This window comes from Mycetomoellerius zeteki, unplaced genomic scaffold, assembly GCF_001594055.1.
Source record: "Mycetomoellerius zeteki isolate Tzet28-1 unplaced genomic scaffold, Tzet1.0 scaffold126, whole genome shotgun sequence".
Taxonomy (NCBI): Eukaryota; Metazoa; Arthropoda; class Insecta; order Hymenoptera; family Formicidae; genus Mycetomoellerius; species Mycetomoellerius zeteki.
Genome location: NW_017256190.1, coordinates 682,526 through 695,187, shown reverse-complemented (window position 1 = coordinate 695,187; position 12,662 = coordinate 682,526). Strand labels below are relative to the sequence as shown.

Sequence of the window (12,662 nt, the reverse complement as noted above, 5' to 3'; positions counted from 1 at the left end):
CTGATGACATCGTAAATAGCAAAAGGAAGATTAATGCACCTAAAATAGAGGTCGGCGGAACTTCTGCTTCCGTTTTTCGCTTGCTCGCCGGTCGATGAGCTATTGAAACACGTGTCGCCCCATTCCTCCTAACAATAGGACCACGGAAGCACTGGCTGACAGCTGGCTACCATGTAGTAGAGCGTCAATGCCATAAGAGCGCAATAATAGGTAATCACAGAGAATACTGATACCACTACGCCGTAGTCGATGCCTAAACGGTCAACAAATTAAGCGATTGTAATTAAATCCGTCGATTGTTTTATTTATCTATGATAATCAAAACTATTTATGTAAACTCAGTGTGTGCATGTTTTATGTATACATATTATTATTCATACATGCACAAGTAATAATAAGTATGTATGAATTATAAGAAACAGAAGCAGAAGACGAATTTATGAATTCTAAAGTTGCAATGTTATAATGAAGTTATAATGAAGTATTAGTATTAATTGAGGGGATGGGCAGAATAAAAGCCTAATTACAAAATCTTGATTTTAATAAAAATTAGTATAACTTACTACTTTCTTATTGTACATAAATGGGTATAGTATCAAATGGATTTATGTAATGTCTTTAAGAAGTTACATGTTACAATACTTCTCTATTACGATCAATATTATATAAAAAGCTAATCTCCAGAAAGAGCCTAAATAGAATTGTGCCTTTATTCCGCTCATCTCCTCAATTGTAATATGTAATATATTAACATATCAGTAGTCGCTGGTATAATAATACATCTTTAAAATTTAGTTGCTGTTAACATAATAATGTTTAAAAATCTGTAGCAGATTGCTATAGTAGTATGTATTATTCTTTTATATTTCACATTCAAATTCATTAAAATGAATTTTTTAATGGTTGAAATTAATTTTAATCTAAAAATTCAACAAATTTGTTTACATATTTTTGGCGCAAAATGTGAAAAAATAAGAATGAATTGTTTTTTGTGTTTTCAAAATAAAGTCAAATGAAACGAAGAGATATGATATATTTTACTTGTAAATCCTATAAAATTTCTTTATATAAAGACAATAGTTTTTAAAAGTATTCTATAAAAAAGAAATATTAAGTTATATTATTATGTCAAAAGTATATTTTTGTAAAAACGTTTAGATAATTTTATTTTTATGTAAAAATGTTCAATTAATTTTTTATATTATAGTAGTAATAATAGTCCCCCTAGGCAGGGGGAAGGTGGGATGGACCTTACTTCGCGTGGAAAATCATACGTCCCTTGATAAGAAGGGAGATGAGGTGGATCTTGCTTCGTGGGAAGGTAAACGCCCCTAGGCAGGGGGGATGTAGGGTGAACCTCGCTTTGCGTGGAAAGTCATACTCCACTAGTCGGTCCACTCCATATCTTTCTCCTACCTAAAGTCATCCGACTTTCCATGTAAAGCAGGTAAATATGAATATGAAATTTTATTGTTAATAACTTTTTAACGAATAACGAATGACAGCTAAAACCTCTTAGAAGTCACTCATAGTCCAGTAGAATTAGACTGAAAAATTGCCATGTTATTTAAAGATTTCGCGTAGAGTTTTGCATTAATATTCCATGTAATGTTTTGTGTATAATCGTATCGAAAAACTTGTAGTGAATTTAGTTGAACGCTGCACTAGTGCGCACTAGCGTATGTTAAAGCCGTGTTGTATACTGATTTAATCTGAGTGTAAAAGTAAAATGCATGTATTCCAAATTATATAATAATACATACATATTTACTTAACCAAACAATAAAATGTATTGAGAATTTCGCGGTTTAATCCATTTCTATATTTATATTGAATACACATCTTTACATTGATTTATGAAACGACGGCTTTAATATGGACCAATGTGCACTGAGTGCGTCTAATCAAATTGATCGCTATTAGAAAAATGAGATCAAGTATACGATTCATAAAGCTGTTCGTATACGCATGAAAATGACTGTCAATTCGATGTCGCGATGCCTTTGTCAAGCTTTTCAACTAAAAGATCAAACGATCTGAAACGATCTTCTTTCTTGACGAAAGTGATACGACACAACGACATGACAAAATCGTATATTTCAGAAAATTACTCTTAAATCGATCCGAAGACGATCAGTGAATGATAATCGATTATGGATAATCTGATCGACGTGTATTATCTGGTTCAATTGATTGTCTGGCAGATTTTAATATTTCTGCGAGTATGTATTTTACACCTAACCCGCTTGTGAAAAAAACTGACAGTAATACTTGTCTATCATTATATTTCTATTATTATATTTTTATGTTAGCATTATGATGTACTTGTTATTGCTTCGACAACAATTGGATTATGAGAACTTTATTTCTCGTTGCATTATATGCATGTAACGTACCCGGCTTGCGATTACAATTTTATGAGTTACAGGAATTCATCTTCCGCAAATTTACGTGGTTCGTCCCTGCGGAGGAAAATCTCGATAACATAAGTTCAAAAATACGCGCCGTCGCGCCACAGCATCCCGCCGCTGATCTTTTAGTATTCCTCGTCATTTGTGGACTTTTCTTCACGTTCATGATACTGTCCACGAATTTTCCCAAGAGCGAAGCATCGCGCTATGACATAAATAACATTGAGACGTAAGTTCATATATCGCCTAATAAGGGAATACTGAAAAATTTTTTGTATTTGTAACTACATAATTACATATTATTATAATTATAATTATTACAATTATAATGCTATTAATAATATAAAACTATATATAATATATAATATAATTAATAATAACTATATATATAGTTTTTATTAACAAATTTATATAATTGGCCACCCAAAAATGACTATAAATATAATTGTTTTCTATTCTTGTTACCACAAAAATAGTTGCAATTACTATAAATTTTAATTAATATTTTTTGGGACAACCATCTAGTGTAATGGTCCTAAAAATGATTATAATAGTAATTTCGATCACTGTTATGATAATTTCAATCATTTTTATGATAATAATTGTAATAGTAGTCATTTTTGGTATATTTGTCACTGTATATGTAATTATTTTCACTAATATTATAACAGTAATAAATATAATAATTATAATTATAGTACATATAAGTGTATAGTTACAAATACTAACAATGTTTTTCTTACAAGAATAGCTCGGCAGTCTATAATCACCGATCAACTTTTTTGGGTGTGTAGTATGCATTGAAATTTGTGCTACAGTAAATCATAGGACCCACTATTCAGTCATTCTCGAGAAAATATTTTTTGGCATCATTAATACTTTACAGAAAACATGAATTTAAAAAAGCTTTTATTTCTTGATGAATATTTGAAATAAGAATTTACAATAATTGTTTTAGCAGCTAACAATAATTAACTTTTAGATCAACATTTATCATAGAAGTAGTTAAAACATAATAATTTGTTGCACCATGCACATATGTATAATCATATATAAATATTATAAATATTATATTATAAATGTTATAATAAATATATTTACAATAATTATTAGTTATTTATTTATAAATAATTAATAATTATCATATTGATAATAATTATTAATAAAAAGTTAGAAGATTTAACCAAGATCTTTTTTCATGACTAATAGGATTTCCATGGCTCTCGGAGAGGATCAGTCAGCCTTCTGGTATTCGACAACGGAATTAACGAATTGCTTCTACGCTTGCGGCGACTCAATTGGTCCATCATGCGACATTGTTCCGAAAATGCAAAATATTTCGAGTCCGGTTATCTCGAACACTAGGGTGTTACAACGTAAAGGTCTTTATATAAGAAACACACAGATCAATTAAAGGGATCCTAAAGCTGCCTGTATTACCGATTAAATCATAATTTTTGTATAACAATTACTTTTTCCCTCTTTTACAGGTTCAAAAATTTTTTTCTTGAATTAAAGTATACGCATTAATACGTGTCTGTGAGATGGAGTTTATGCCGAGAACGACAAAAAATTTTTCTTAAGATTTCAATTTCGAAATTTTTGGTCGTTCTCGGTAGAAACTCCACCTGACAGACACGTATTAATGCGTATACTTTAATCCAGGAAAAGGATTTTTGAACCTGTAAAAGAGGGAAAAAGTAATCATTATACAAAAATTACGATTTAGTCGATAATACAAATGGTTTTAAAATCCCCTTTAACATCATTAATGTTAAGTTCTCTGTTACTATTTTTTTTCAAAAAGAGACTGCGAGTGAAGCCATCTCTCACCACGCGATTCTTTGTCAAGATGAAAGAAATTGCTCAGTCGACATAAACCAAAAGTAACATGATATTAAAGTTATAATTTTGTTAGGAGATAAATGCCTTTTAACGATCTAGTTAGCTGGATTTTACATGCTTGTATAATTCTATGTAAATTTATATCTAATATACAATATGTACTATAATGTATGTAGTTCCTTAAACTGTGCACGGAAATGATTTTTCAGTCTTGAAACGCAAACTCCATTGAAGCAGTAATATCACAAGTTAAATTGACAAGCAATTTAACAATTCGATGCTCATAAGCATTTTAGAATTAACATTATATTAGATCTTAACATAATGCTAAATGATATATTAAAATCTGTAAATATAATTTTATTGCGAAAAATATTACCTCGGCTGGGAATCGAATCCGAATCGTTTGCATTACGTGCAAGCATCCTAAGTCTTTGGAACACCGCGAGGCCTTATTCTGCAATAACTGGCATGTGTACGATCTTGAGATTCTTAGTTTAATATAGTTTATTTACGTCGCCTAAAAAATAAGACATTGCTCCTGCATATGCCAAGTTTTACGAATAATATTACTAAGGCCTCGGTGATCTAAATTCTTGGGACGTTCGCATGGAATGCAAGAAATTCGGGTTTGACTCCCGGCCGAGGTAATATATTTGTCGCAATAAAATTATTTAGGTAATTATGCACTTTAAGGGACATTGTGCCGATGACCTTGACCTTGACATATGTTGTCAATGTCATGACCCTGATTGATCTCCAACACGTTTTAAGTGGCGGTCGTCCTTCGTTAAAAAAAAAGTTATTAAAGTTTGAAAAATAACGTCTCTTTTTTATTATGTATATGAAACAGAAATTCTCTGCCTTAAAATATATATTATGACTTTCCACGCGAAGCGACCTCCACCCCATCTCCCCCCCCTGCTTCAAGGACGCACGACTTCCACGAAGTGGAATAATTTGGTGGAAAGCGACTTTCATCCCACCTTGACCTTAGCATACAGCCTTTTGGACAAAAAAATAAGGTAGAAAAGGGATACCCTTTTTCAAATTTTTTTTGTTAATAACTTTTTAACGAAGGACAACCGCCACCCAAAACTTGTTGGAGGTCATTCAGGGTCATGGCCTTAACAACATATGTCAAGGTCAAGGTCATTGGCGCGGTGTCCCTTAAAGTGCACAATTACCATTATTTACAGATTTTAATGTCATTCAGCATTATTAATATTGTTTTTAAATACTTATGAGCATTAAATTGTTAAATCGCTAGTGAATTTAACTTGTGATATATATTACTGTGGTAATTCAGTGGAGTTTGCGTTTCAAGACCAAGAAAAATCATTTCGAGAGAGAGAGAGAGATGCGCAGTTTAAAGGACTACATACATAGTATATGAATTCCCATAGAATTATACAAGCATTTAAGATCCAGCTGCTGGACCGTTAAAAGGTATCTCCTATTGATTGTATACTCATATGTACGGCGATTCTTAGTTTTATTGTTTATAATTTTGCATTTAATAATATAAATATAATAAAACACATGGTATTATACATATAACAGTTACATTGTGAATGCAAAATTATAACATTGATATGATATTATTTTTAATTGATGGTCGACTAAGTGTGCTTCTTGATTTTCTGAAGTTCCTAAATTTTCTTCAATGATGCCAATTATAACTTTAAGATTCTGTCGCGCGATTTCGCAAATACACAGTGCATGAAATAACGCAATGGTTTTATAGACTCAGTCTAGATCTGTTTCATGAAGTTAATCCTCTTATTTCTTTTTTTGCTTTAGAATCTAGAATCTCACATTACGACGCTCACTCTAGCCATATCATTAATCATTCTCAAAAGACACAGGCGAGTCGTTCTGTTTCTCAGACCATACCCCGAAAATGGTTGATAAGACGCACTAGGAGCGGTCATGTCTATGGAAAATACCCGATTTAAAGAAAAAAATGATCGATGCCAATCAATGAAGGGATTTATTTATAATAGCTCGTCGTTTAATTCCAGATGAAAATATCTTCTTCGTCTGAAAAGGATCACAATTGCTTCTTGCGAGCGTTCTCTAGCAATTTTTAATAATTTTTAATAACTATTTTTTATTATAATTGTTTTCCTTGTTATAGTTTATATTGTCTTTTACTGCGTGAAGAGCAATTTTCTTGAGACTTTCGATTTTTATATTTTTATCAACCTTTATACGTTGCATGTATTACCGAATATAATCTCTGTAAATAGGATTACGTATATATTTGTAATCGACATATATTAAATATTTGTTATTAAATATTTTATTAAAAGTCCTAATTTGTGTGTATGTTATATCAATAAACTTTGAATTTTTTTTTTCATTGTACGTTTATAATGCTTAAAAATTAATAAACTTTTGATCGTCGCCGTGAGCCCTCCGCTACTGCGAAGTCTCAATGTTTAAATGATCATAACTCTGCGAAAAAAATCGCAGAGATCTGGGACACCACGCGTTGTTCTCGTCTTGGAAGGCCCTTTCAAACGAGCCCTCAGTCGACCTCACGTGCAATTTAAGATTCTTCCGCCCCTCTTCCCCCCGCCTCCCGCGGGTTTAAAATGGGCTTTTTTGGTATTAAATGATAGATTTTATGATGCCATTTGCATCCCTATAAACTTCAATCCTCTATCTCGAACCGTTCAGAAGTTATTTAGGTGTCCCGGCTGCAATAAATAAATTTTTAGTGCAAAAATGAAAATAAGAAGGATAATCTCCAATGGCCTTGATCTTGACAAATGTTATCCAGGACATGATCTTGAACAAAGCCCGATCGCCGGTGAATTACAAATTCTCGCCGCTTAAATATTTTTCATTAGCACTTGTGCCTAACTGTTACTTTACATACATTGCATGATGCTTCTGTATTGCTTTCTGCAGTAAAATAATTTCAACTCCAATGGAATTTTATATCTGAATGTTCTTCTACCAAGTGCTTATGAAGAACAAATAAGTGGCGACATTGGGTATCATGAATATTCTATTACAATAATTGCATCTTGCCTCATTACTCCTTAATTTTGTGTAATGTCCACGTATCGAAAGACGAACTGGGATAAAATTGTATGTTTCCTTTTGAGTTATATCCTCATATCCTCATTTGCAGTCATATCAATATCTTACAAATGAGGATTGTTTATTAAAAAAAAAAAAAAAAAAAAAAAAAAGTACAGTGGGGATATTATTTAAATTTATGTACATCCTCCGCGATACGGACTCAATTATAATTTTTTAGAATCCATTATTTGAACATTTAGGAGTGATCAAGAATGTAGAGCTCAAGCAGATTTAAATATTCTGTAAATCTGATAATTACCGGGGAAAATGAGAAAATTCCACTATTACTAATTTTATACTGAACATAATGATAATAAATTTGAAACATGGAATTTAGTTTGTATTCAATGAGGTCATGTAAGATAAATGAATACTGATTAGTTTCGTAAGGAATTACGCAATCAAAGGAATAGGGATTGGGAAATAAAAAATAAAAATTTCAACCTTTCAGAAATCATGTATTGTGGACTTCACAGTTTCAGATAGATTCTTAAAAATTTTATTCTCTGTTTCCCTATTCCTTTGATTACGCGAAGTATCTAATCGACTTACAACCTGCGTTAATAAAAAAGATGCTTTATGACAGCTTGCAAATTTTTACTGGTTTTTAATAGCGATTAACCCATTTGCAGGATATGTTATCGGTAGATAACGAGATGCACGAGCTACAACCTCAGCAATTTATTGCAGTCTGTATTGCCTGTTATAAAATGTTATAAAACGAAAGCCATCTTTATCTCCGCGGACAGTGTCTTTCATTTTTGGATTATGTGAATTGCGCACGTATAATATCCCAATAAACATATGATAGTACGTTAAACGTTTATTAAATGTAAAGTAGGTATAAAAATGGTATAAGAATAAAAGTGGTATAGCAGATAATCATTTTAATTTGTACCATTTTTATGCAATCGTGTAATATATGATAATAATATCCATTTTTATTATGTTTGCATAATACAAAACAGATTTTATACGTTTAAAACCAATATACGAAAAGAAAGAATATTTAATTTTAAGAGTGTTATTTATGTTTATTTATTACGTATAATCGAAAAAACTGTTTACTGAAAACATATATTATTTATAAAAGAGATCTCATTTGTAAACGTTTACAAAATACTATTGTGTAAATGGTATAACTTACGTCTTTAAAATATCAATATAAATGATTATCCAACTACTCATAATTAGATATCGGATTCTGCAATTTCATATTTTTTTAGAAAACAGATTGGAAAATAACATCAAAATAGAAATTTGTTTTATTAAAAAAGCATTCTAAAAATGCATATTTATTTGTGCATATTGTGCACATTTGCATATTTGTACAAATTTGCACATTTTATGCATGTCTGCAAAAAATATCTGCATAAAAATCTGATGCCTATTCATAATATACGTCTATGATACATATTTTGACTACAGTATTTAATGATATTATATATTGTCTAATAAACACATGTTGGTATATTATGCATTTATTAAATGTAAGTGTATAAAATTGATTTAGGTATATGGCATACGTTAAAAAATAATTCATGAAACATTAGAATTTTATCTACGTTTATAATATGTATAAAAAACAGTATAATATTCTAATGAAATAATATGTCAAGATTATTGGAATTGGTGAGATCGTCCATTTTCTGAAGTTTTATCAAAAATTAGAATATGCTTTTCACGTTGTTATTTATTTGTTATACCTTTCATGTTTGTATTATTTATTTAAATTCTCCTTTTATTTTAATTAAATATGATTTTATTTTATTTCAAGAAATAAAAGGAAAGCTTTCAGTATATTTTACAGACATATCCAAACAGTCGTCGTTATTGGCAACTTCAATCATGGCGCTATTAATTTGCGTAAGCACTAACGATTCGGATTTTGTTTAATCGCTAAACAAACTCTACATCGTTCCACGAAAAGTTTTTGTGTCTTTAAAAATAGGGACACATAATGATTAGAAATATGCGGACACCGCGATTTCTGTTGAGAAATAGAAGTACATACATTTTATGCATTGCGTTTAATTCACGATTATTCATAACAAAAGCCCTAAATGAGTAAAAATAGGGACATTCACCTTATAGGTTGTTCATAGCACTCTTGAAATCATTTTATCTTCGTTATTTATCAAATGTTAAACAAAGACAAATGAAACGCAGCCCGCAGCTTATGCTTATATTCTTTCAGCAGGGCTGTTCAGAAATTACGCCTAGATAACTCTAGGGTGCATTTTTGCTATAATATACGTAACGTAACCTATAGCTTAGAGTTATCTGGGCGTAATTCCTGAACGCAGCCCAGTTTTCAGTAGCAAATTCCAATCGATGAAACTATGGTAACGTTAACGAAACAAACTACTGTCATTGTCTAATGTAAGAGTGGTAGCCGGTGGTAACCGATAGCGTCGATAACGAGTCGAACAGAGTGTTTTCTTTCCTTCCTGTCACTTTTATCGGTCATAGATCTACATTAGACAAATTATAGTAAAAGCCATCGAATAATTCGCTCTCTGGTCATATAGACTCGTCGTCATACAGACTCTGAGAGCGATCGTCGAAGGACGTGTCAATGGACACTCCTCGGCGCCGATCATGGATATCAAGGACAGTAGTGACGAAGAGGATGAGAGAACACGGGACATCACAGCGTTTGGTAAATTCGACGAGGCGATCGTGGTGCGTAACGCCGAGGAAATCAAGAGCCCGGTGAACCGCGGACTCTTGAGTTCCAGGAGGACCAGGAAAAGCATAACGAGCGACAATACGAATACGTTGGCGTCCAACTCGCCACGTGGCAGCAAGCATGAATTCAGGAGGTAATCGCCTCATGCAAATCCCGACTTATTTATTACCGCTAATTTACAATAACATTCACCTATAAGTGACATCAAAGTTTCGTAAAATTTTCCTGTTATGCTGATTCTACTATGAGTCTGTAGTCGAAAAGTCTTAGGATATATCCACACAAACTTATACAGCACAGAAAGATTGCAAAATGATTGCAGATATATCTCATTGCAATGTTGCAAATAGATTGCGCAATGTATTTGCAACATTGTTGCAATGTCATAGCATCATAAAAATGTCCGCCATCAATAAGATTGCGCTGTAATAATGTTGCAACGCAATGTATTTGCAATTATTATTAAAAATAATTCTTTTATTATTACTGAATATAATTTTAAATACAATTTGCGTTATGAATAAAAAAAGTGAAGAAAAAGAACTAATCAATATATATTTTATTTCATATAGGTATAGTATAATTTTATATATAATTTTATATTTAATATATAATTTTTATATAATTATTATATTTTATACTTAATTGCAAATTTTATATGCAGATATAATATATGTATGTTTTAAAATTTATATATATGGACATATATTTTACACTTTTTCGCAAATATATGTTTTACACTCTATGCAGGTACTCCTATTTTATATATATTGAGCGCTCAGTGAGCTCTTGCATCTGATTGGCATATTCCGTTAGAACTAAAAATATAGATTCAAGAGCTCAGTGAGCGGTCGTAGTACTGAATGCACCCATTGGCTGCGTTCAGCAGAACACAATGTTTTGCAACCGTTTTATGATTGTTTGCTGAGATAGGACCATTCTTTTTGATCTAAAAGTATCTATAATCCAATCAGCACGAAAAAAACTTCCAACAGTTGCAAAATAAACGTTCTGCTGAACGTAGCCATTGTACACTGAAAAAAAGATTGGCTACTGCAGCAAATTAGATGGTAAAATATGGCATAGTATTTTTAATTGGCTGCAGCAGCCAATTTTTGGTTACGTTAGCCTATCTACAATGTCAGTATAGGATTTCGATAGACTAACACAATCAAAAATTGACTGCTGCAACCAATTAAAAATGCTATGCCATATTTTACCAACTAATTTGCTGCAGCAGCCAATCTTTTTTTTCAGTGTAGAATTAGCCCAGATCCTCAAACGGGCAACAGCCCTTTGACACCAAGAGCTGATTGGTGAAAAGCCGGTTGTAAGGGTAAAATTTACCTCTACAACCATATTTAAAGATGTGAAATATGAACACATGTATATATGCATGTATCTGTTTTAATTTGAGAATAGATATTCGAACAACAATGTTGGCTTCGAGAAATCGATGGAAATTGACAGCGATCCTTCGGACAGTGAGGAGAGCGACGACGATGACATACAAGCTACCAGCATTGCGAAACCGATTAATTTGTATGATCCTAAAGAATTCGAGAATCTGGAAGCTACGACGGAGGTCAAGGAATTATTTCAAAATATAATGAGGCAAGTATTTAGCATTTCTATTAAAATTTATGGATTTATTTGCTAATTCAGAGCAACGATAATTAAATAAAGAAATATATTAATAAAATTACCAAGAGAAAAAAAGAATTGGATCTGATCAGATCAAATACATTTAGTTAGATATGCTCAGATATGACTTCTCATGTTTGCGCAGATCTGGTCATATATGTTCACATATAACGATATCTATACTTGAATGCAACCCAAAATAAATTACATTGATCCCTTCATGATTTTTAATTATATCTGAGCAGATCTAGATACAGTCGTTAAATTATTATATTTAGCCCCGATCAAAAATTTTATCGTGTTAGTCATATATTATATATAATTTTTTAATTTTATATGATACTAATTCTTATATGTATATAATATAATTATATACATAAATTTCTTATTATATTTTCATAAATATATAGGTATAATAAATCATATATACATTTTTATACATGTTTATATATTTATTCCAGATCGATGCTATATTTTACGATGATGTGAAAGTCAGTAAAACTGTAAAGCTTTACCGATTAGATTTATTTATAAAAAAATACTTTAATGTATTAAGAAATACATTTATGAATATTTCATTTTTTTTATAGTATCTATTGACTAGACAAAGCCATATGCATCCATTAATATTCAGTGTTCATGGATCATCAAAGTAGTAATTCCCGTCGCAAAGTTAAAGCAACACAAAGGCCCAGTTTCACAACTCACGGTTAATTCTTAACCGAGGTTTAATTTATTCCTTATCTCTTTTCAATTCTCTCTAGAATTGGGTCTAAATGTAATACAATTTTAGGATAAGTGATGCTTGGGAACACCATGAAATTAATTTTTGAATTCAGAAGGAAATGGTTTTTTTTTAATTTTGCCGTGTCCGTGTGTATTTTGAAATGTGATGCTAATAATAATACTTAAGAAGGTTCTCCAGTCATTTGACATAATATAGGAACTTGATCAAATTTTGAGAATAAATTTGT

At 31.3% G+C, this 12,662-nt stretch overlaps 2 protein-coding genes across 2 annotated transcripts in view; both read left to right on the top strand.

The window, feature by feature from the left end:
* The first annotated feature begins 2,058 nt into the window (after nt 1-2,058).
* Nucleotides 2,059-6,256, top strand: LOC108731392 (uncharacterized). The gene is made up of 4 exons (XM_018461703.1): nt 2,059-2,222; nt 2,429-2,640; nt 3,621-3,793; nt 6,060-6,256. Exons 1-4 carry the CDS (start codon nt 2,154-2,156, stop codon nt 6,212-6,214), a joined length of 609 nt encoding a protein of 202 aa, XP_018317205.1. The 5' UTR covers nt 2,059-2,153; the 3' UTR covers nt 6,215-6,256.
* Nucleotides 6,257-9,775: 3,519 nt separating this feature from the next.
* Nucleotides 9,776-12,662, top strand: part of IFT46 (intraflagellar transport 46) — a 5,581-nt gene continuing 2,694 nt past the window's right edge. The window contains exons 1-2 of the mRNA XM_018461681.1: nt 9,776-10,177; nt 11,467-11,658. Of these exons, the coding sequence (XP_018317183.1) occupies nt 9,954-10,177; nt 11,467-11,658 (416 nt within the window). The 5' untranslated portion in view covers nt 9,776-9,953. The remainder of the gene's footprint in view (nt 10,178-11,466; nt 11,659-12,662) is intronic.